We start from the raw sequence: 26,738 nt of genomic DNA, 5'->3' as shown, positions 1-26,738 counted from the left end.
AACTAGTAAAAACATAAAGGGACACCGTTGTCCCTGTGGACGTAAAGGGGCATATTTTACAAGTAAATTACTCGTTGTTGTAATCAGTCTTTTTTTATTTATTTTGCCCACTTTTGTATTTTATTTGTTTTTTATCATTACAGACATGTCGATAAAAAGGTGTATGCAGTTTGAACTGAAAGATACCGAAATATTTCAGTGTTTAGTAGCAGAAAACAGTGATGATGAAGACGCGCTAGAACTTGATGAGGAAGACCAGGTATTTATAACTTAGGATGCGGATGCAGGGGTTGGTTGAAATTGAAGACCCAGCACAAAATACATTGGAATTATCAGCAACAGAACCTGAAACAGAAAATAAACCGCAAGTAAGTGGCCCTACATTCATATGGGAAAAAAATACATACATACCAAATAGCTTTCCTGATGTTGATTATATTTTCGGAGAAGTTCAGATTTGTGGAGACAGAGATGAAGATTCATTATTGACGCCCACTGAAATTTTTTATTTGACTACTAACTTCAAAGATTTAGTTAGAAAAAGGTAGGATCTGCTGAAAAGACTGATGTAAAGTGCTCTGAAATTGTCATAAAGTACAACAAAAGCATGGGAGGTGTCGACCTTATGTGGATCAGTGCAAGGCGTGCTATGAATTGGATTGTAAATCAAAGATAAAGTACTACCTCTGTCTATTTTTTGATCTTCTGGATATAGTTGTCAATAATGCCTATATCATTTACACAAAGTTTCACAAAAATAAATGTGCTGTGGGCCCTTTACTATCCTGCCTTGAGTACAGACAGGTCATAGCTCGATCTTTGATTGGCGATTTATCTTTGAGGAAGAGGGCCATACCTATGAGGGTGACAAGTACAAAACATATATTTCTGAAACGTTTCATGCCTTCACATTCCATGGCGAAAATGAATACATGTAAAAGATGTGTAAACTGTGCTAAAAGTAAAATTTGAAAATCGCACTAATAACACTTGCACTACATGTAACATTCACCTATGCTATACAAACGACAGAAATTGCTTTGCTGAATACCATAACTAAAAGACTTTATTTGCTCATTTTTATTTATTTACGATTATAGTGGTTATCTTTTTTACATCCATTGTTGTTTTTGTTGATTTATGTACTGTTATGTTTAGTAAAATGTAGTTGAAGCCAATACATAAATGTTAGTAATTTTAATTTATTTGCAACCCTTTACGTCCATTGGGACACATGTGTCCCATGAAATTCTATAAAACCTATGCTTTTTTCCTACATAATGATGATGTTTTATGTTAAATAGATATAATAAAGTCATTTCAATACCTAAAAACTTTGTATTACTTCATAAGTCCTTTTGGTCCTGAAAACATTTAAGCAACAACTTAAATGTTTCTATCATATCCCTTCTTATTTGCCTATCAACCAACTTTTGCAATCCACAGACCACTCACCATCTTGGTCACTTGCCTCTGAATCCTCTCCACCACTTCGTCATCCCCAAGAAACCTAGGAAATCAGACCAGACCCAAGCACAGCAATCCAGCTGTGAATGTATTAAGGTTGTATAAACACGAATAACAGCTTGTTGGATGTTCTTCAGCAGCCAAGTAATCTTATGAGCTACCTTGACATCCTTAGCAATATGCCCTCTAAACTTGAACTCTCTGTCTACTACTCCTAAATTCCTGGCTTCATCTATTTCCTGAAGTACAGTTCCATCAATGTTGTACACACCTTGTAATTGATTTTTCCCAAAATGCATAACTTTACTTTCTCCACATTAAAATGACACCCATTATCTTTTTCCTACTGACAGCATATTTAAATCATCGTCTTGATTAACTATTACCCTATACAATTTTGCATCATTAGCAAACAACTGGATATGACAAGCTTAGGAGATTGCTTGGATCAGTGACATGGCATGTACAACTGCAAGGGCTGGACGTCGATAGAGCATGGGAAGTGATCAAAGAGCATTTACAGGAGGTTATGGCTGATTGTATACCTAAGGTCCGAATAGTGAAACAAGGAGGGGTTAAATGGATGAATAACACCATTAAGCTTGAGCTGCAAAAAAAGAAACAACTATGGAGGGAATTTAAAGAAAGGGGTGACCTGCAGGCACACGAATGGTATAAAGTACAGGCCAGAAGGGTAACGAGTGTGGTAAAAACAGCAAAAGCCGATTATGAAAGGAAACTAGCTATGCAAGCAAAAGAGAATCCCAAACAGTTCTTTCAATATGCTGCAAGCAAGGAAAAAACTGTACATGGCAAAATGATTTTAAGGAATGACGAAGGTAAAGAGTTCACTGAACCAGTCGATATAGTGGAGTTACTGAGCGCGCACTTTGCAAAAGTATATCATCCAGGTGGTGACGTTGAAAAAATGAAGGAACCATTAGTTTATATGGGAATTGTGATGAATGAAGTGGAGGTGAATAGTCTATTACAGAACCTTAATGTGAATACATCTGTGGGATTGGATGGTATACCGGCACGGGTCTTGCATGAAGCGGCTAATGAATTATCAGTGCCCTTGACCATGTTGTTTAATCTGAGTCTCAGGTCTGGCTTAGTCCCAAAGGCGTGGAAAGAGGGGAAAATAGTTTCACTGCATAAAGGAGGATCCAAGACTATGGTTGCAAATTACCGACCGATCAGCATATCAGGAGTCGTTGTCAAGGTCTTGGAGAAAGTAGTCAAAGGAAAAATACAGGAATGGATTGATGAAAATGAGATACTGTACAGAGGACAGCATGGCTTTGTGAAGGGTAGATCATGCCTCAGTAACTTGCTCAAGTTTTATAACAAGGTGACGGCTGAACTGGATAAGGGAAATGGGTTTACAGTGATACTGCTGGACCTGGCAAAGGCATTTGACAGGATACCACATGGAATTCTAATCCGTAAACTACAACATATGGGAATGGATATAGGGTTGGTGAGATGGATAGCTGGGTGGTTGATGGAGAGATATCAAAGAGTAGTTTATTCAGGAGTAGAGTCCAAAAAACGGCCTGTGACTAGTGGTGTGCCACAGGGTTCTGTTCTTGGACCACTGCTGTTTAATCTGTTCATTAACGATATAGGGAAGGGTCTAAGTGGGACAGTTCATTTGTTCGCTGATGATGCAAAGTTGGGTAGGGCGATAGTGAATGCAGAAGATGTCAAAGTCTTGCAAGATGACTTAAATAGATTGGAGTTCTGGACTAAGGAGAATGGATGTCAATTTAATGTGACAAAATGTAAGGTTATGCATTTCGGAGTGAAAAGATTAGCAGCAGTATACCACATTGGTGGAACTGTACTCCAAGAGATTGATGAGGCCAGGGACTTGGGAGTGTTGGTGGATAGGGAGATGAAGTTTAGGGGGCACATTGCGAAAGTAGCTAAATCAGCTCATCAACTCACTTGGTTGTTGAAAAATACCTTGACGAGCAGAGAAAAACAAGTTATTGTACCTCTGTACCGAGCCCTGATAAGACCTCATCTCGACTACTGTGCCCAGATTTGGTCACCTCAGTTCCTTCTTGATGGGGAGGAGGTTGAGAGGATCCAGAGGCGAGTGACTAAGATGATAGCAGGTCTATGGAATGAACCATATGAGAACAGGTTGAAGATTTGTGGGTTGCAGAAACTAGTTGATAGGCGGAAAAGGGGAGATATGATTGAGACATTCAAATTGCTAAAAGGATTCTATAGGATTAATTCAGATGATATTTTTGAGATCAAGACTGGTGGTGGGAGAACTAGGGGACACCCATGGAAGCTGGACAAGAGCGTGGTTAGCAGGGGTGTTAGAGCTGGGTTCTTTACTTTTAGAGTGGTAAATGAGTGGAATAAGCTGCCAGAGTCTGTTGTGGGTGCTATGACAGTGAGCGAGTTCAAGGCAAGGTATGATAGATACTGTGAGAATGTTGAACAGCTGTGTGAACATGATGTTTAGGGCCTCCCTCGATGAGTCTAAGGACTCCTGAAGTAGCCAGTGGTAATAATAATAATAATAATAATAATAATAATAATATTTATTTTCAGATTAAAAAGTAGTGATTGCGGAGAGCAAGGATTATGAATGATATTCTGGCTGAAATGTGTGAGGAGATGGGAGTACAGTTTGTTAATGTGTGGAATGAGTTTGAGGGACGAAGTGAGCTGTATGGGAGCGATGGACTGCATTTGAATGGTTATGGTGTGAGTCGCTTGGAGAGACTGCTGCTGGAAGGTAGAGAAGTGAATAGAGAGAATGAATCAGATCGAGAGGGGAGTGATGTGGAAGAACAGGAGAGTAAGACAGGAGAGATTGAAGGAGTGGAAATGAATGTAGAAGTGAGTGGTATGAGTATAGAAAATGAGAGAATAGGTGTGCAAGAGGAGCAGGGAAACGGCGAGGCTCAGGGTGGACAGGGATACACAGCTTGCGAAGGTGGATGCTCCAAGAGGAGGTGAGAGAATGTGTAGGCAGGAAAGTAATGGGATGATCAGGGATCAAAAGGAAACAGATGGAATTGCAAAGGGTTCTAAAATGAAGAAGCAGAAAGGGAAATGGCCCCAGTCCAGCATGGAGAGATCACATCGAGTGAGTGGTATCAGTGGAACTAGCTGTAGATCCAGAAATGAGTTGTTGTGTTTGTATACCAATGCTAGAAGTATAAGAAACAAGGCGGATGAAATGGTTGCACTAATTGCGTCTGTGCACCCAGAGATTGTCGGAATAAGTGAGACATGGTTAGATGAGGATGACATCCTGACAGGAATAGAGATGGAAAGGTATGATGTGTTTCGTGAGGATAGAAGGGGTAAAAAGGGAGGGGGAGTGCTATTGATGATAGAGAAAGAGTTATGTTCATACAAGGTAGAGATGCAAGAGGGAAATGGGGCCAGTGGTTTTGAGGCAGTATGGTGTGAGATAGAGGTGAATAGAATCAAATACTTGGTGGGATGTTGTTATAGACCTGGTAATGTGGATGGTGGTGATAGTGAAATGTATAGTCAAATAAGCCAAGCAAATAAGAAAAGGGTGATCATTATGGGTGATTTTAATTATGGCAATATAGACTGGAATGAAGAGATAGCAACTGGAAGTAAAGAAAATGAGTTTCTTGAGTTTTTGAGGGATAACTACCTCAGACAGTATGTAACAGAGGGCACAAGAGGATTAAGGGTCTTGGATTTGGTCATCTCATCGGAAGATGTAATTATCAATGAGGTATCAAATCATCCACCAATTGGTGAAAGTGACCATGAGGTGATTACTTGGGTGGTTGCCAGCAGTGCAAGGACCCCTGTGAAAAAAGGGTATATGTGGAACTACAAGGGGGGTGATTATGAAGAGCTCAGGAGACAGCTTGCAGGTGTAGCATGGAATGAGGAGTTAGCTGGAAAAGAGATCAATGCAGCTTGGGGGATTTTCAAAAAATATTTAGTGGATGCAATGTCTAAATGTATACCACGGGTGAGAAGGTTAAATAAGTTAGGTGTGAGATGGATGAATAAAGAGATTAAGCATGCAATACAGAGAAAAAGGGCATTGTGGAGGCAGCATAAGAGAAGTGGAAGTAACCAATTTCATGAGTTCTACAAAGACCAGGCAAGGAGAGTGACGACTTGGTTGGTGAGAGTAGCTAAAGAGAGGTATGAACAGCAGTTAGCTAATGAAGCTAAAAAGAATCCTAGGGAGTTCTTTCGATATGTAGCCAGCAAAAGAAAGAATGATTATGGAAGGATGACATTGATTGGAGGAAATGGTATAAAGACAGCTGTTGCAGAATGTGTGGTGGAGATACTTAATGAGCAGTTCATAAAGATCTTTCAATCTTGTGAATGTGACTTCATGGAGAGATTAAGAGCAGTTGATGATGGGGAGGAGAGACTGACTGTAAGTGAGCAAGAGGTGTTTGGGGAGTTGAGTAAACTAGATGTAAATAAGGCTGTGGGACTTGATAATATATCACCGCGCATTCTGAAGGAATGTGCCAGAGTGTTGACACCTGCCTTGACATATTTTTTTAATACGAGTCTTGCACTTGGTCAAGTCCCTAAAGAGTGGAAGGAGGGCAAGATTGTGCCACTTCATAAAGGAGGTGATCGAACTCAAGCATCAAGCTATAGGCCTATCTGTGTGTCAGGTGTTGTGGTTAAGTTGTTGGAGAAGCTTGTGAGAACTAGGATCCAGAGTTGGGTTGACAACAATGGTATAATCTTTGATGGACAGCATGGATTTGCTAAAGGGAGGTCATGTTTTAGTAATCTACTTACTTATTACAATAAAGTGACTGCTTCCTTGGACAGAGGAGAAGGATACACAGTAATATACTTGGATTTTGCAAAAGCTTTTGATAGAGTACCTCATGATAAGTTGACAGTCAAACTAGAGCAGATGGGGTTGGATATTAGATTAGTGCATTGGATTGGAGACTGGCTATCTGATAGGTATCAACAAGTTGTGTATGGGGGTGCAATATCCAGGAAAAGGAAAGTCACTAGTGGAGTGCCTCAGGGATCTGTTTTAGGGCCATTACTATTTAACTTGTATATTAATGATATTGGCGAAGATTTGGATGGAGATATTCAGTTGTTTGCAGATGATGCAAAGTTGGGATGAACCATAAAGAGTAGTGAAGATGTTGTGGCCTTGCAAGAAGACTTGAATAAATTGAGTGATTGGGCAAGCAAATGGGGATGCGAGTTCAATGTTGCAAAATGTAAGGTTTTAAAATTTGGAAAACAAAGATGGGATGCAGAATTTATGCATGGTGAGAATATATTGTTGGAAGTAGAGGAAATAAGAGATCTGGGAGTGATAGTGGATAAGGATCTAAAATTTAGGGGACACATCGCCAAAATTGTGAAGACAACACAAAGACTTCTGGGAATGATGAGGAAGACACTGACGTGTAGAAGTAGGGAGATTTTTGTTCCATTGTATAAGGCTTTGATTAGGCCACACATGGACTATTGTGCCCAGATTTGGTCACCTGGTTTTCAGAAGGATGAAGAGATGTTGGAAAGGGTGCAAAGGCGACTGACTAAGGTAGTTTCTGACCTCTGGAATGTCGAGTATGAGGAAAGATTGAAAAGATGTAATTTGCAGAGTCTAGTGGAGAGAAGGAAGAGGGGAGATATGATAGAGACCTACAAGTTGGTGAGGGGTTGTTATAGGATTAATGGTGGAGAAGTTCTACATAGAATAGTGGGAGATCAGGGGAGAACCAGAGGTCATACCTGGAAACTGTATAAAGAGGGTGTGAGTAGGGGAGTGAGAGGCAGGTTTTTTTCGTGCAGAGTTGTGAATGATTGGAATGCCTTGCCTGAGAGTGTGGTGTCTGCAAGGAGTTTGAATGTGTTTAAGACCCGGTATGATGAGATGTGTGTGAGATAAAAGGACCTCCTAGATGAGTCTTTGACTCCATGAGGTCTTGTTTTAATAATAATAATAATATGATTCCAGCTGAACCTTGCAGTCACCACTAGTTACTTACTTTCTCCTGGATTCTGTTCTGCCATATACCACTATTACTTTTGAAATATGTTAAGGCTTTTGACAGGATACAGCATGAAAGGCTGTTAAAGAATATGGAATTGGATTATAAACTATTAGCTTGGATAAAAGGATGGCTGACTGACAGATCAAAAAGTGGTGTATAAGAAACATGAGTCTGAATGATTTAAGGTGACCAGTGGTAATTCAGAGATCAGTCCTTGGTTCACTGTTATTCAGTCTTTACATGAATGATATTGGGAAGGATTTGACTAGAGACCCATAGTTATTTACTGATATTGCAAAGATAGGCAGGTTAATCAGGAATGTGGATGATATGCAGTGCTTATAGAGTGATCTGAATACAATAGAATTGTGGGCATGTGAAAATGGCTATCAGTTTAGTGTCAGTAAATGTAAAATCATGCACTTTGGTGTGATGAGATATCCACTGTCATATTATATTGGTAGGAATATGTTAGCGGAAAATGATCAGGCTTAAGCTGTTGTTTTCAATTTATGGCTGAAGCAATTAAGGCTATGAAGCCAGTGTATCATGTCTGTAAATTGCGTATGTTCTTCTGACCTGTTTTGCTTTTTGTGGAATGAAGATGACATTGGGAAAGTGCAATGTTGGTTATGAGGAAAAATTGAGAATTTGTGGACTGTAGAAAACATGAGACAAAGGGGAGATAAAACATACCTACAATCTTCTAAAGGATATCTTAAGGATACAGGATACCAGTAAATGGAATTTTTCATTTTATGGAGGATGAGGAGAAGAATGATTAGTGTAGATAGCGTGAATGTATTCAAGAGAAGGTATGCCAGGTGGTGCAGGTGATATGTGGCCTCTCTCAATGAGTCCCTGACTCCCTAGAAGTTTCTCGTAATAATAATAATAAATTAAAATGTGTAAATACATATCAACACTATTATGCATTATCAACAAATCTGCTATATCACTATGGGTAATGAAGATTTTCTGTATGAATTTCAATGAAAAAATGGTTCTGGTGTTCATCATATTTTCATCTTTTGTTAATAAAAATTCATCCATTCTTGTTTTTAAATGACTCAATTAAAATATATTTTCCACCATTTTAAACTTTATTTTTAACATTAGATGTGCTGAATATAATGTCATAAAACAATTAGAGATATAGAGTAACATTTCCAAATATGCTTTTAACTCAAAGATGTCTTTAATGTCTCTACCAGGAGCAGCTCTGTTACTACTATTACTACTACTACAAATAAGAATAATAAATGGTGTTCATCCTTGATTAAAACTTAAAAAACATTTTTTTTTTACTCACCAGCACCTATATCTTCTGCTACATGAAATCCAGAACTTCGATGATTGCTCCCAACTACTCTTTCTTCACTTCTCATATTAATTACTTTAGATAATGTGGCAGTGCATTTGAGCCTCATCTCATCTTCTTCATCAAAATGTTTCTGTTCAACTCTGAACTGCAATCCAAGGGTGCTAGTTTCTAAACCATCAGGATGCTGTTTTACTGGATATTTTAATAGCTGATTGGGAAAAGCCTGAAATTTAAAAGTATGATGTTAAAATATTTTTCTCTATTCATTAGTAAATTTTCTAGTTAAAAATATTTTTTTTTTGTTTGAAATATATATGCATTAGCAATATCCTATCTCAATTATGTTCTCTCTCTCTCTCTCTCTCTCTCTCTGTTTTATGCTTATGCATAGAGACACACCATACTATGAAGGCATTTGAAACCATATCCAATGGAATAGGGTGGTTAATCCTGGTGTCCTATGTTTGTGTACTGCATGTGTTTTTCTAGCCTGTTTGCTTGGTTTGTGGGATGAAAATGTTCCTGGGAGAATAAACACTACCACTTCTGTATGAGACCAGCTAACTCACATCAGATGAAGAGCCCTTAATAAAAGTTCTTCACATCCCAGATAGGATTTGAACCCAGGTCTTTCCAGCAAAAGGGCACTGTCAAAACCAACTGAGTTAAGAGGCACTTATGTTACAGGTTTGATAATTATAATATTCTCTTTGTATTAAATGTTTACTTGAAGCCTGAATAACTTAAAAAGGTTCCATGTTCGGTCTCTAGAGCTGAGTTTCCAGATTATGTAAAAAAAAAATAATTTTTTGTTTAAAAAAAAACCTTAGCTCAACCACAGTACTAATGTACTATAGCTTTACAACCTTTCATGGGTGGGAATCACAGAAAAAATTCACAGATCCAGATCTGCTATTTTGGAGACATTCATACAAATGGATTGCAAATAGGTATAGATTGTTCATAAATATAAACCATACTTTATTATTTGACTAAATAAGTATTGTATGACTCACAACAGTTTAAAATAAATCTTATTTTATAATGACATTAATTTTCAGTTGTTGACATTCTGACTGGGTTCAAATCCCTTCTAGGAATGAAGACCCTTTATCAGGGCTTTTCAGCTGAAGGCAAGTTAACTAGTCTGACAAAGAGGTAGTAGGGTTTTTATTCCTGGAAACTTGAGTTCTTCATCCTGTAAAACAGGCATACTGGATAAACACACAATGGGTAATGATTAATTTACAGATATAGCAGAGAGGATTAACCATAAGCAGTATGCAGCTTTCTAAGAAGCCTATAATTGTGACAAGCCAATGAGCATAACGTGAAAAGGAAAGATAGGATTGGATGAGAAATTTCAACCATTGGCATTTTCAGATGCTAACTGCTACTTTATAATGACATTTATTTCAAACTGTTGCGAGTCATATTAATGATTGCTCAGTTAAATAACAAGGCGTAGTTATTTGACAATACATAACCTTTTAATGCATTTACTTTTAATGTATATAACTTCTATATATAATGAACACTCATATGTAATTCTTTCTCATTCACAAGTAAGGGAAATGAAAAAAAAAAAAACATTGTTGTTTCATCATGAACAATGACTTTGTATCATTGCAGCATATAAATAGAATCAAATATAAATAATGCAAGTAAATCATATCAAATAATTCAGTAATTAGGATATCCAAAAAGCAGCAAAATCAAATGAACAGTTAAAAATTTTTATATATATATATAAGTTATTGAATGAAAATGGTTGCGAATGTGAAGAGGAGTTCTAGTGATATGTCAGTCAATGTTCAAACAAAAATTACTGTAATTTTTTGCCAAACTCAACTGGTAGAAAAAACTGCTGCATTTGATTCCATTTACTCCTACATATCGTCACTGCAGAAACATCATTTTTATCCTGTGTAGACACCCTGCTATTTCCCATCCATATCTATGCAAATGATCGTACAAGTATACAATGTAAAAGTCACTTCCATTTTGCAGTAGAGTACATTCATATAAGAATCTAAATAAAATATAAATTGATAACTGTTACAACAGTTACTGACTACTGACAATAATAGTAGAATGTTGCTAGTAGAACAGGAACACTAAATTTTAGTAGTGGCTAAGCCATGTTATTATTATATTGTAGCATTCACAACGTGCTATAGCAAACATATATTCCTATATTCAAATTTTTGTGGATGTTGCCACTTATATCACAGTTTTCTGGGAAAAAAAAAATACATGGAACCAGAATCAAATATAATTTATTAAATAAATTAAATATTTACATGAGATCCAGTTTAAGCAAGCATTACCAGGGCACTTAGTCTTAAGTGTAGCGTCCATATGCAAAGAAGCTACACTGGCACTGCACCAAAATTTGCAGTAATCACAGATCCCCATGAAGAGCACTACTATAGCCTCAATCCCTTTGATTGTCCTCATTCCTAATGATCCTACACAAATTTTGGCACACCATTTTATCTTTTTATCAGCAGTAATCACAGAAGATCACCACAAAGGGCACCACTGTGGGCACCATTCATGTGACCATCCTTACTGTTGGGGTCATTTTGTCCTCAGTTTTCTCTGAGTGTGTATTTTTAGCGTCCCAATAATGCTAGCTTGAGTTGGCAAAACATCGTGTAAATACTTATTTTCATCAGTAAATTATTTCCATTCAATTCCATATTATTTTTTTCCAGAAAACAAATCTTTGACATAAGTGTATAGTAGCACATTGCATTAATCTATCAGTGTTCATGTAAAAAAAGATCACCACACTCAACTAATAACAGCCTTTGTTCTTACTTTCCACTACATAGTCCTCTTGATACTATTTATGGTGAATTCCTTCGCCAACTTAAAAGTCTATATTACCTTTTTTAATTCTTATCCGCTAAACTCAGCTATTTACATTTTCTCAACCTCTCCCCATAACCTGCATTTCAGAGTCCTGATATCATACCTACTTAACTTGGAACTCTTTTTAGAGTTTCCTCATCATGATGGAAACCATATGACCAAATTTTCTCAGAATAGTTTAGATATGATTGGATCAAGCCTCTGTATGGTGATACACACTCCTTAATTGTATTTTTCAGTGTCCTTGTTATCAGTACAGCAACAAGCTATGTAGTATTTGCAGCTCTCACTCTCACAGTATGTCCTCTGAATTCCACTTGACCATGATTACTAGATCCTGAATCTGTACTTCTACTCTCCAAGTGGAAACTGTTGCACGTATAAGGATTAAAACTCACTCATCTAAGATAAATCTCTAATTAAATCTTCTTGAAAGACTTGACACCAGCACCACTCTCTGCAACTCTCCCTAATTTTGTAGTATCAACAAATAACTGAGAACAGGCATAGCTCAGTCATCATGTAAGGATTCAGAACCAAAATTGTATAATGAATTTCTTCGCAAAGGAAATATTTTTTTTTTTTACTTGTGGAAGCATGTAATGGTTTTATAACTTTTTAAGCAGTCATATACAGCATGTACATCAATGACATAAATAAAGCATTTAGTAATGTCAGAAGTACACATACAAAAAATTTTAAATAATTTTCACAAACAAAAAAAAAGTTAAAATCATTGAATGCTAGATCGTCTTTTGTTTTCTCTGCATATTCCTCTATAACAGGCATGATGGTCTAAACATGCCTCATTACTAAATTCAATAATTTTAATCTTAGTATGTAATGTAATAAAATAGAAATCATTGAAAGTTTTAGTTTACTGGGATTCAAAATCAGAAATGATGGTAAATGTGGAGATGAAATTAAAAGAAGGACAGTCATGCTAAAAAAAGCTATGTTAAACCTGACAAAAATTATGAAAGTTATCGGTGTGAGTAAGGCCACGAAAGTTAGAATTGTCAAAGCAATGGCATTTTAAGTAGTGATGTATGGATGTGAAAGTTAGATTATTAAGAAGAAAGACAGAAAGTGAATTGATTCATTTGAATTATTGGGGTGGAGGAGACTATTAAGAATCCCATGGACTGCAAGAATGACCAATAAGAAGATTTTAGAGAATACAAAGACAGAATGCTCCTTGGAGGCGATGATAGCTAAACAGAAGTTGATGTACTTTGGACATATTATGCAAGCTAATGAATCACTGGAAGAGACAGTTATGTTGTGGAAAACTGAGGGAATGAGAAGAAGATGAAGACCACAAAAGAGTTGGATGGACCACATTAATGGATTTACCCACTTGAACTTACAGTTGCTGAAAGAAAGGACAAGAGGGTGAGTGGAATGGAGAACCTTTGTGCACAAGATCACCAAGAGTCAAAAACGACTGGATGGCACATAACAACAACATCTAATATAATAGGTTCATGAGTCTTCCATTGTTTCAAAGAAAGCAACACTACTCTTACTCTGATTTTTATCTACCATTATAAAATAAAATAAAATAATATAAAAACACAGAGCAGATGCAATAAGCAATGACATTGTAAATAAACAGAAGTCCACAAAACCTGTGCATCTGCTGATTCATGGCAGCATAATGTGCTAAAACAGTCATATGAGCAAATCTTCACCATTATCAAATTCTTGATGTGCTCTCAGAGATGTACAAGATATTATGATAATACCAGATGAAAACGTTACTGCATTACTAACTTTCTATTGACAATTTTCCTCCAAATTAATCTGTTATCTGTCAATACTCCAATATTATCAGAACTTATATTTCTACCATTTACGTATTAATCAACCTAGATAAGGGGTGGGCAACCTTTTCAAGTGTGCGTGCCAAAATCGCCAAATCTTTAATGCAAATTTTTCTCATGTGCCAACCGAAATTTTGCAGAACATAATATCTGGTGTCTTTTCGATATTGGGAGAACCTTTCAAATAATCAAAAATCACACTACAAGGGTGGTCTGAAAAGTTCTCAGCCTAACAATGAAAAAACGAATTTATAATTTGAAAATTATTTTTATTTTTCAACATAATCTCCTTTAAGACTAATACATTTATTCCAGCAATGATCTAGCACCATTATCCCATCCCTGTAATTGTTCTCAGTAAGATCTGCAAAATACCCCACTACAGTTGCAATCACCTCTTGATTTGAAGAAAAATGCTGACCAGCAATGAAGAGTTTTAATTTTGGGAAGAGATAGAAGTCAGAGGGAGCCAAATTTGGGGAATAGGGTGGATGTTCCAACAATTCATAGTGCAGATCCCTTAATTTTCCCATTGCTCAAAACACCTTTGTATGCAGGTGCATTGTCCTGATGAAAGATGATTTTTTTTCTACTGCAGATTGGGTCTTTTCTCACAAATTTTTTTGTCTAGTATGGTTAAAAGATCGAAATAATATTCCCTAGTTAATGTTTTACCCTTTTCAAGATAATTAATAAAAAAATGTCTTTAGCATCCCAAAACACCGAGGCCATGACCTTTCCTGCTGATGGAACTGACTTTGTCTTCTTTGGCACTGAACAACCAGCTTCTGTCCACTGTTTTGACTGCTGTTTGGATTCTGGTATGTAATGGTGAATCTAAGTCTCATCCATAGTAATAAATCGAGCAGTATTCAGAGATGTTCATGCAAGTGCATTTCTGATCTGCTGTGAGCAAGCGCAGCATCCATTTTGCACAAAGCTTGTTTGTAAAATTCAATGCAGTAGGAATTTTTTTTCTTAACTTTGCATCGACTTTTACAGAGGTCACAAATAGTGTACATAGAAGGAAACTGTAATTTAAAGCTGATTGTGGAATTTTGTTATTAGGAATTTTCTATATAAGGTTTATATTAACTGTAGTTAGAATAATTTTTGTGATTTGAAAAACCATACAAGTATGTATTGAAACAGTAGGAATGTTAAGCTGTGTATTTCAAGGGCAATACCCTAGAAAGCGATCTGTCATTTCTAAGTGGTTCCAATTTCAAAGAAAGAGCTTAGAAGCTTTGTTTGTAAAATGTAAAGTGCCTTCAATTGTTTGAAGCTTAACCTAATGCATGTCTTAACGACAGTGCAACAACAGGTGGCAAACAACTAAGGATCTCCCGTAGTGAATAAGATTGTTTTTGTGTGTTCCGGGGGAAACAAAAGTAATCAACAACTCTGAAAGTCACATCTCCTTTTGTGTGGGAATGTTAGGGGTTCTCAAACCTTAATCCAGAAACCACAAGAGAAAGTATAAGAAAATATCAAGAAAAGATCCAGGGGTCTTCTTATCCAAGTATCCAGTATGTAGTAGGCGGAGGCAGTATGCCAGTCTGCAGAGAGGCTTTTTTTTTTTATCGAGGTATCCAGAGGCAGCAGATCCTGTATGTAGTAGGTGGAGGCAAGTATTCAGCGATGCAATGGCAGTATACTGATCTGCAGAAGCAAGGAAGGAAGCAGGTATGCAGAAAAGCAGAGGGAAGTGCAGTCTCCTCTCGTAGTGTCTCGGAATTCAGCATTGTGGGTCCGTTGGACGTCCGAAGAGAAGTAAGGAAATGTCTAAGGAGAAGTCGAACCATAATATGCATCAAGTCCTGGGAATTCTTCACAATGCGATGCCACTAAGGAAAAAAGCATGCACGAATGTTAAGGGCCCAGGATGAAAAGGCAGTATCGGTGAGATATGCTCCAATCCCTGAAAATCTTCCAATGGAAGATTTTCGGAATTGGATTTTGGATTTTCGATGGAGCTAAAGAAAAGGAAGCCCACACGAATGTTGAGGCCCAAGACGGAGAAGCAATCAGTTTCGGTGTAGTGTGCTCCAGGCCCCGAAAACCCTTCAAGATGCAACGCCACTAAAGAAAAAAGAAGCCTGCACAAATGTTGAGTCCCAGGACAGAAAAGAAGTCAGTGGAACCAGATAAGAGATGAATGAGTCAGTTCAAATATATGTGTCAAGAGAAGAACTGTGAGTACAACCTTTAAATGTATGATTAACATTTCGGAAGATTGACTGATATTCGGCGGGACATTTACAAAATTAAATTATGATAATTTGTCCTGGACTAAGAGGCTAGAGAAAAATTGGTATACTTGTTGTTTGAAGCATATACATATTTGTATATGCTTCAAATTTGTATATGCTTGGCGAGACATATATAAAGTTAAATTGTGATAACTTGTCCCGGTCTAAGAGACTAAAGAATAGTTGAGATAATTTAGATATGAGAAACTTGTTGATTGAAATACATATATATTGCTTGAACAAATTTGTTTTAGGATGAGAACATAGATTTTTGTATGATAGTATTGCTGCATGTTTATTATGTATATACAACATATGAGATATTACAATTCTTAGCAGCAGAATGACTGAGATTATAGATTGGTGTGTGATAATATTGCTGTGTATTTTAATGTGTGTATAATACATGAGACTATAATTCTTAGCTTTTAATTTTCTGAAGAGCCAATCCATTTATGAAACTGTATTAATGTATCCTAGTTTAATAAATATATTTATGTTAAGTTAAAGAATGTGTATTCACTGATCCTTATTCCAATGCACCATTTCTAAAAAAATGCGAACCTGTGTACAAAGTTAAATAAGAGTAGCCACGACTGTCAATAAAGCCTGAGATAGATTTAAAGAGATACTGCAGGTGATCTTAATTATATTTAATGCCTAAGAGCGAGATCTTGGTGATGCAGTCGAAACATTAAATAAATTTTCCAAGGTTCCCAAGGTATTAGATATTAGATAACCTGTAATAACTTAAGTAAAAGCGTAATAAGAAATAGAATAAAGTAGATAGAAATAAGAGTAAGAATAGAGTAATAAAGAGAGTAAAGTAAATAAAGAATAGAGAAAGTTAAAACCAAGATAAAGAGAAAGTAAAGATATATAGAGAAATTAAAGTAAAAGAAGAATAAGTAAAAGTAATAGTGTAAGATATACAATGAGAACAAGAGACATCGTTTTACATGTTCATTTGCAATTCTTCATGCAAAATATATCCTGCATGTTCTTTTGAAATGCCTATAGTCTCAGCAATTTTATGCACTTTGACTCACTGGTCATCCAATACCATATTGTGCACTTGATCAATGATTTCTGGTGTTGTTACACTTTTTGGATGTCCTTCACGTGAATCATCATCAAGGCTGGTATGGCCATGTTTAAACTCGGCAGCCCATTTATTAATAGTTGAAAATGAAGGAGAAGAGTGACCATAAACTTTTATGAACTTCAAACGAATTTCTTTTGTCATTAAACCTTTGTTTTTTATTAGATATTAGATAATCTGTAATAACTTAAGTAAAAGCGTAATGCATAAGAAATAGAATAAAGTAGATAGAAATAAGAGTAAGAATAAAGTAATAAAGATGCAAAATATATCCTGCATGTTCTTTTCAAATGCATTCATAAACTTTTATGAACTTCAAATGAATTTCTTTTGGCATTAAACCTTCTTTTACAAAGAATTTTATAATCCCACGATACTTAATTTTATCCATTTCAAGGGATACAGGAAGCACTTTTGCTTCAGACAACTGTATAAAACAAACTACTTGATAGAATGACTTGCAATTTCACATGGATGCTTATGACAGATGTACCAACTTAGAAAAAAAAACAATCTTGTCGATAGTGTTGCCATCTATGGTCAAGGCTGAGAACATTTCAGACCACCCTCGTAGAGCAGTAAAATCATAGAATATTGTAAGAGTGATTATTGTAAGTCATTCAAGATTGAATGAATGTAAAAAGTAGTGATGGAGTTTTTACTTAAAAGTCCTTCTATCCTGTTGATAGCATGAATATTTTTTATTTTCCTTTAATGTAATTCCAGCTGCCATATACAGCCACAATTTAAATACGCAATTTTTACATCAGCAAAACAGTAAACAATAATTCTGAAATTTTTGTTTTTGTTTTTTTTTTATAAAGATCAATCAGACATACGTTTTTTTCAAGTTTGTGCACAATATCATAATCATTTTACTTGACTAAAGCACAATAAAAGAAAATAAAATTAAAGATATTCTTTTATTAATTCTTAATCCCTTACAGTCCGCATGATTAGCCTATATTTTCCAAGCTAACTCTTAGGTCAACAAATTCTTGCCTCCAAATTGAGATACAGTGACATCTTGCTAATCCGAACCTCTTTAGTCCGAATCCTCCAGTAATCCGAACTGCAGTTTGAAGAAAAAAAGTTTTATTTATTACGTATTATTATTTTGTGTACTATTATTTTTATTTAATAATTATTATTTTAACTATTATTATTTATGTTATTATTATTACAGTATAGTATTTTTTTCATACTGTCCATTGTACAGTTATACTGGAAGCCTATTTTTGATGTATTGTGTGTTCATGTTGGCTTTTTTATACTGTACAGTACGTACTGTATTGTTGGCATGAATCACGAATATACACAAAAAGAGGAAATTAAAAACGTGCATAATTTGGTTAAAAATATAAATCCAGATGTTGAAATTTCACAAACAGATGTTACGGAATGTATTACAGGTAGAACCGAAGGTGAATTCGAAATCAAATCAGGTGCTAAAATTATAAATATGATGCTACAGAATGAATTAGAAGACAATGATGACGAACTCAAAGAAAAAAAAGTAAAACACGAAGAGGCAGTTGACAGCGTTAATATGCATATAGAATGGGCTAAGCAGAATGATACGCCATTCCACAAAATTTTATTGCTAATGCAGCTCCGAGAAGAAGCATTCAAAAAAATTTAGCTTCTAAGAAGCAAAGAAAATCAGTGACTTTTTACAAAGAAATAAAAAACTTTGTTTTTGGTTATTTTGTGAAACTTTTTTGTGTTGTGTACAAAAAAAGTGATATTTTTTATGCAAATTAAGTTATGTACTGATCTATGCAATTTTATTAAATCAGAATCTTAGACAATACAGGTACATAGAAATTAATTTTTTTACTAAAATAAACTTGTGTACTGTATTATTTTTTTTGTTTTACAATACAATACAGTACAGTAGCTTTTTTTCTATCAGTTACTTCATTTATTTACAGAATTAAATTTATGTACCATTAGGATGTGATTATTTTTGTCTTAAATGCATGTTATTGTTGTCTTTTTGGGGAAAATTCGCTAATCCAAATGAGCCCAGTTTTTATTAGTTCGGTTTAGCGAGATATCACCGTACTTTGAAAATCAGTCAAATGCATTTTAAAATCATCCATATTCATCCACGAAAACCCCCACAAGTTTAATTTTATTAAGTTTTATAGTGTCTGGAAACTTAATGAATTTTGCAGTCTGTTCTAATTCTCTGAACTTAACAAATCTTAGAGAGAACTGCTCAACAGTTCACACAATGACATTTAAAAATAGCTTTTGAAGACATTGGCAGTCTGTTTTCTCATCCTTTTGGTGATCACTGATGTATTTTTTTAGGTTTGGAAAATATCTAAATACCTCTTATAAAACTGCTAGTTTCATTTCAAATGCCTTTATGTCATCAAACATAACATCAAGAGTCTTACCAGAGCCTTGTGGTTTAAAGTTCTTCAAGTCATTTAAATGTTCACAAAAATCTGCAAAAAAACATCAGCTTACAAACCAACACAATGTCATACATTTCTTTATAAGAGTTGATTAGTCAAAAAGAGATTTATCTCATCCACACATTCAACAAATCGTTTCAGAACAAGACCTCGACTAAGCCAACGAACATTGTTGTACATTATTAGTCCTTTATACACCAAATCCACCTCATTCAATAGATTCTGAAATTGTCTTTTATTCAAATCATGTGTAGAAATGTAATTAAAAACCTTAGTTACTGTTTGCATCACTTCTTGTAGTTCCTTTAGGCCAGCTTTTGCAATGAAAACTTTATCAGTGGATGACCAACATATTTTGCAAACAGATTTACAAATCCTGCTTCCTTACCAATGATGCTGGGAGCACCATCTGTTGTGATGGATACCACTTTTGAAATATCAATTTGCCGAATAGATAATTCATTCATAATTTACATATTTCAACCCCAGTGGTCCGCTCAGGTAGTGTTACAAGGTTAACACATTCGCTGCCAACTACAAGTATACTCGTAGTTGGTATATGAGCCTCACAAGCCAACTACGAATATACTCGTATGTTGATTACTGCCTTCTATGCCATGCGCGAGTTAACCGGTAGTACAAGCACGTTAATTTGGGCCCTTGGCTTGTGAATAACATGGAGCGCACATCTGGGGGGGGGGGGCTTGGTAGAAGGAAAATAATTTCAGCAAAAGTATAGTATATTATAAGAAATATTGTTGTGTAAACTGTGTATTTATTAATGCAAATAAAACAATTTTTTGAAATTTTTTTCAATATATACATATATTTATATGCGATATATCATCATCTGAGTCATCGCTAGAGTTGTCTATAGAATTATAATCATCTTTGTAATCGGAACCAAATAATTCATTCCATTCATCATCACTCATATTGGCGTAAGCTTCTAATTCTGCATCAGTAAGCTTTCTTTTACTGGCCATGGCATAATTGAAGGTTTTTATTTAAATAATTTTAAATAATTGTAAGACTACATGCAATAAACCATAGTGCACTGAATGCTGAGCATCACTGACTCTGAAATCAAGTTACACAGTCATCAGTGCATGCAAGACATAGATGAGGGGGTGATACGAGATTACTTGTAGTTGACGTATGAAACAAAATTCTGTCTGATAAGCCAGCTTCGAGATAACTCGTACTGACCTTGTAGAAGTGAAAGTGCTTGGCGTGCAGTAACAAACTATGCACAAGGAGTGTGGCAGTGAACGTATTAATCACAAGGCATATTCTGGTGATTGGACCACTTTTTTTTTTTAATTAAGCTAAAAGCACAATAAAGAAATAAAAACCCGACAAGTTTCATAAGTTGTTTGACTTACATCTTCAGGGGTAAAAGGTAACTGAAAGTTAAAACAACAAAAAAGAGAAATTAATAGTTCATACTATACAGTTGTAGCCATCTGACTGTTTATAAAATTAAAAAATCAGAATGCAGATTCAAAGCAGTGCTAAGTCTAAACAATGCTGGATGATGCTGTTCTGTTGTTCACGATCATAATGTCCGAGGTCTGACTGAGGTATATTTTTAATCAAAGCTGACCAAACTTGGTGTAGAATTAAGCCTTAGTTTTTATTGCATTGTGTTGGAATTCTAAGCATGTTTGCAGCTTCTTTAAATTTCCTTATGTAACAGTTTTTTTCTATATGAGACATGTTTGTTTTCTGCCAGAGTACATTGTGACCGGAGGTAGTGGTATGGAAAGCTAGACCTGATTTGTGTTCTCTTGTGTTTTGTACATCCTTTTGGTGTTCGTTCATGCGTATTTCCTTAGATCTTCTTGTCTGTCCTACGTAGCAGATGCTGCAAGAACAATAAATTTTATAAACACCTGGTTTTTTTAAAGGATGATATGGAGGTTTCGGGGGATATAGAAATCTTGAAATTTTTTAGAGCGGCAGAAAGGCTACTTTGATATTATGTTTGTTTAGTAATTTAGCCATCTCTTGTCTGTAACATTCTTGATATATGGATGCATGATGGCATTTTTGAAATCTTGTTTCTGTGGGATGCTTGTAGGAGTTGTGTGGAGGATTTTCTTGATAGTCTTGGGTTCATAACCATTTTTTGAGGATCTGTGTTAAATATTCCATTTCTTCATTTCTCTGTTTTTCTGTGCTGGAAATATTATAAGCTCTGTCTTTCAGGATTTTTATTAGACCTATTTTTTGTGTTAATCATCTCTTTGCATACTTTGTCAACCCTACAAAATCAAGCGAAAATTGCTAGCCTAGCTGGTAATGTAATGTCTGTGCTCTCATCAACACAAATAGAAAAGAACTTACATGAAGCCAAATCTTTTATTAATTGTTCTGCTGTATTCCTTTTCAACTTAATTATCCTATCCTTAACTGTTTTTTTACTCACCAACAATTCTTTAATGCACTGAATAATTTTTACCTTTTTCTGAAAGATTGTCAAAAAGGAAAGGAGAACATTCTAGCCATGCTTCTTCAATATACTCCACATCACTGAGTGGTTTTCCATGTTGGGCAATAACTTTTGAAACCTCAAAACAAGCTACAACAAAATTGGAACTAGGCCTACCTGAAATAAATTTCATCAAAGTATCGGACTGTTTTTTTGTCTTCTTTAGTCAATGAGAAATTAATTCTGTTTGTTCTTGCTCACTTTTACTGTTTAAGTTCTTATTAACAGTTTCAAAATGTCTCTTTACAGAAGAAGTCCTACAAACTGATTTGGAACATAAAATGCATAATACTTTATTATCTTTCTTAATCATACCAAATTTTTATTATTATTACGGGTATCTCCATGGAGTCAGTAGACTCATCGCAGGAGACCCAAACTATCAAAACAATATCTATCATATCTCTTCTTGAATTCATTTACAGACAAGGAACTCACAACTGAGTCAGGCAATGCATTCCACTCATTCACCACCCTGCAGGCAAAAAACCTCATTCTCACACCCTTGTTAACAACACTTTTCTTTAATTTCCAGGGGTGACCACTTGTTCTTCCATCACTATCACGCAGCTGAAACATTTCCCCTGCATCAATCTTATAAAAACCTTTTAGTAATTTAAATGTTTCTATCATATCCCCTCTTCTCTGCCTATGAACCAACCTCTGCAATCCACAAGCTCTCAATCTATCACTGCAGGGAACATTTTTTTACATTGCTCACCAACTCAGTCACTCTCTTCTGAACCCTCTCCACAACCTCCTCTTCTCCAAGGAATTCAGGTGACCACAGTAATCCAAGGAATCCAGACCTGAGCACAGTAATCCAAATGTGGAAGTATCAACGCTTTATAAAGGGGAATAATAACTTCTTTATCTCTGGATGTTGGTGTGTTCCTCAATAACCAAGTAATCCTATGTGCAATCTTGGACACCTTAGCAATATGTCCCCTGAACGTCATCTCCCTATTCACCAACACCCCTAAGTACCTAGTCACATCAATCTCTTGGAGTACTGTTCCATCAATGTAGTACACAGCTGGTAATCTTTTAATCCCAAACTGCATAACTTTACACTTTTCCACACTGAACTGACATCCATTACCTTTTGCCCACTTTGCCAGCTTATTTAAATCATCCTGCAAACTCTCAGCATCAGCTTGATTTTTTATTGCGCTACCCAACTTTCCATCCTCAGCACACAACTGAATATTTCTCTTTAAGCCATATCCTATATCATTTATATACAAATTAAACAACAATGGCCCAAGCACACAGTCCTGAGGCACACCACTGGTCACCTGCCTCATCCTGGACTCTGCTCCTCCATACACCACCTTCTGGTATCTCTCCCTGAACCATTCTCCTATCCATATCACCAGTTTAGTATCCATCCCCATCTGCTCCAATTTGAACAACAGTATTCCATGGGATATCCTGTCAATAGCCTTAGCAAAATCCAGAAATACTACTGTGTAGCCATTTCCTTTGACAAATCGGATGTCATTCTATTATAAAAGTTAATAAATTGCTAAGGCAGGATCGACCATTAACAAAACCATGTTGGCTCCTATAGAGTATCATATCCTGATCCACTGATTCTTGAATTTTGTCTTTAACCAACTTTTCCAATACTTTTACCACCACTCCCGAGAAGGCGATTGGTCTGTGTAATTAACTACCGCAGTATTAGAGCCACTTTTATGCAAAGGAACTACTTTGCCTTCCTTCCACTCCCAAGGGACCATACCAGTCTTCAAACTTAAGTTAAATAACCAAGTAAGAGGCATTGACAATTCCTTTGCACATTCATGCAACACCCGGGCTGATATTCCATCTAAACCTACAGCAGTGTTTGCATTTAAATTCTGCAATATACTAAGTACCTCTGATTTCTTAACTTCAATTCCCACATTTATTGCTACAGGTACAAAGATATCCTCACATGGGTGATAGACTTTTGAAAAGTGATCACTTAGAAACAAGCAGTGACAGCAAAGTGGTAGAAAATATTCAAGAGGAAGCCAATCAGAAGTACATAACAATACTTATTACTATTATTACTATTATTACGGGCAACTCCAGGGAGTCATTAGACTCATCGAGGGAGGCCCCAAATCATATTCATCACAACTATTCGACATTCATACAGTATCTATCATACCTTGCCTTAAACTCATTCACTATCACAGCATCCACCACAGACTCAGGGAGTGCATTCCACTCATTCACTACTCTAAAAGTAAAGAACCAAGCTCTAACACCTTTACTAACCACACTTTTGCCCAGTTTCCATGGATGTCCCCTAGTCCTCCCACAACCAGCCCTGTTCTCAAAAATATCTTCTGAATTAATTTTATAGAAACCCTTCAGTAATTTGAATGTCTCAATCATATCTCCCCTCCTCTGCCTATCAACCAATTTTTGCAACCCACAAATCCTCAACCTGTTCTCATAAGGTTCATTCCACAGACCTGCTATCATCTTGGTCACTCGCCTCTGGATCCTCTCCACCTCCTCCCGATCAAGAAGAAACCTAGGTGACCAAATCTGAGCACAGTAGTCGAGATGGGGTCTTATCAAGGCTCGATACAGAGGAACAATAACCTGCTTGACTCTGCTTGTCAACGTATTCTTCAGCAACCAAGTGATTTGATGAGCTGATTTGGCCCCTTTTGCAATGTGTCCCCCTAAATTTCAATTCCTTATTCACCAACACTCCTAAATCTCGTGCCTCATCAATTTCCTGGAGCACGGTTCCACCAATGCAGTAAACTGCCGCCAATCTTTTCACCCCAAAATGCATAACCTTACATTTTGCCACATTAAATTGACATCCATTCTCCTTAGCCCAGACCTCCAATCTATCCAAATTATCCTGCCAAATTTTGACGTCATCTGCATTCACTATTGCCCTACCCAACTTTGAATCATCCTCAAACAAATGAACTGTTCCTCTCAGATCCTTTCCTATATCATTTATGAACAAATTAAACAGCAGTGGTCCAAGAACAGATCCTTGTGGCACACCACTAGTCACAGGCTGTTGTGTGGACTCTACTCCTGAGTAAACCACTCTCTGATAGCTCTCCGTCAACCACCCTCCTATCCATCTCACTAACCCTATGTCCATCCCCATATGCTGCAATTTACTGATTAGAATTCCTTGTGGTATCCTGTCAAAGGCCTTAGCAAGGTCCAGTAGAATCACTGTAAACCCATTACCCTTATACAGTTCAGCTGTCACTGTGTTATAATACGTGAGCAAGTTACTGAGGCATGACCTACCCTTCACAAAACCATGCTGTCCCCGATACAGTATCCCATTTTCTTCTATCCAATCTTGTATTTTCCTCTTGACTATTTTCTCTAAGACCTTGATAATGATTCCTGTTATGCTGATTGGCCGGTAATTTTCAACAGCAGCCTTGGAACCACCTTTGTGCAGTGGAACTATTCCCCCCCCCCCCCCCCGGGACTGACCCAGTCCTGAGGCTCAAATTAAACAAAATGGTCAAGGGCACTGACAATTCTTTAGCCGCTTCACGTACGACACGAGCTGGTATACCATCCAATCCCACAGATGTATTGACATTGAGGTTCTGTAATAGACTAGTTACCTCTACTTCATTCATCACAATTCCAGTATAAGCTGTTGGTTCTTCCATTCCTGCAAAGTCACCACCTGGATGATATACTCTTGCAAAGTGCTCGCCCAGTAATTCCACAATATTGACTGATTCGGTTACCTCCCTACCCTCAGCATTTTTTAAGATCATTCTACCATGAGCATTTTTCCTTTTACTTGCAACATACTGAAAAAACTGTTTGGGATTCTCTTTAGCCTGCGTGGCCAATTTCCTTTCGTAATCTGCTTTTGCTTTTCTTACCACCCTTGTTACCATCCTGGCCTGAGCTTTATACTGTTATTGTGCCTGATGGTCACCTTTCTCCTTAAATTCCCTCCACAATTGTTTCTTTTTTTGCAGCTCAAGCTTAATAGTGTTATTCATCCATTTAACCCCTACTTGTTTATTATTTGGACTCTTGGTATACAGTCAACAATTGCCTCCTGCAAACAGTTCTTAACCACCTCCCATGCACTATCAACATCCAGCCCTTGCAGTTTTACATGCCATGGCATTGAGCCAAGCACACACCTAAGCTTGTCATACTTACCAGCCCGGTAATTCCACATGTACCCTGACTTAATTGTAAATTCGACTCCTTTAGCCACCTCCCAGGTCATGACCTTATGGTCACTCTCACTAATTGGTGGCAACATGGTCATGTTCGTTACAGCCACATTCTCAGTTGCAATTACTAGGTCCAGCACTCTCTGCCCCCTGGTATTTTCCACTACATGTTGCCGTAGATAGTTGTCCCTTAATAACTGCATAAAATCCAATTCCTTCCTCCCATGTGCCATCTCCTCTTTCTAGTCAATGTTACCATAATTGAAATCATCCATAATAATTACCCTCCTTCCACTCATTTCTTCTATTTGCTTATGCATACTATCCCCACCATCTATTCCATCACCTGGTCTATAGCAGCACCCAATTGTATATTTTGTTCTGCTAGATTCTATCTCACACCAAACAGCCTCAAATGTGCTTTTTTTCCCCATCCTGCAGTTCAACTTCTATACTCCTTGGCTGAAGCTCATCAGCTATCATCAATAACACTCCTCCCCCCTCCCCCTTTTTATTCACCCTGTCACTCCTGAACACGCTATACCCGTCGCATTCAATCCCACTAGCTTTATCATCTTCTGTCAGCCATGTTTCACTAATACCAACAACCTGTGGCCTGGAAGTGCCAACCATGGCCAAAAACTCTTCCTTCTTGTTCCTAATACTCCTGGCATTAGTGTACATGAATCGCAGAAGCCCATTTGTCCCATCCCTACTTTGATGCCTTATACTAACTATCCCATTC

The 26,738-nt window shown here is 36.6% G+C and overlaps 1 protein-coding gene across 1 annotated transcript in view; it reads right to left on the bottom strand.

Moving 5' to 3' along the window:
* LOC150106738 (synaptogenesis protein syg-2-like) overlaps positions 1-26,738 on the bottom strand; it is a 393,852-nt gene that overhangs the window by 46,552 nt on the left and 320,562 nt on the right. Inside the window, exon 7 of the mRNA XM_090392677.1 lies at positions 8,806-9,040. Coding sequence (XP_090248803.1) covers positions 8,806-9,040 — 235 coding nt within the window. The remainder of the gene's footprint in view (positions 1-8,805; positions 9,041-26,738) is intronic.

Source organism: Typopeltis vanoorti, chromosome 5, assembly GCF_054136105.1.
Source record: "Typopeltis vanoorti isolate ZY-2024b chromosome 5, IOZ_Tvanoo_1.0, whole genome shotgun sequence".
NCBI lineage: Eukaryota > Metazoa > Arthropoda > Arachnida > Uropygi > Thelyphonidae > Typopeltis > Typopeltis vanoorti.
Note: the sequence above shows the minus strand (reverse complement) of the source record. Positions and strands in the feature narration are given on the sequence as shown.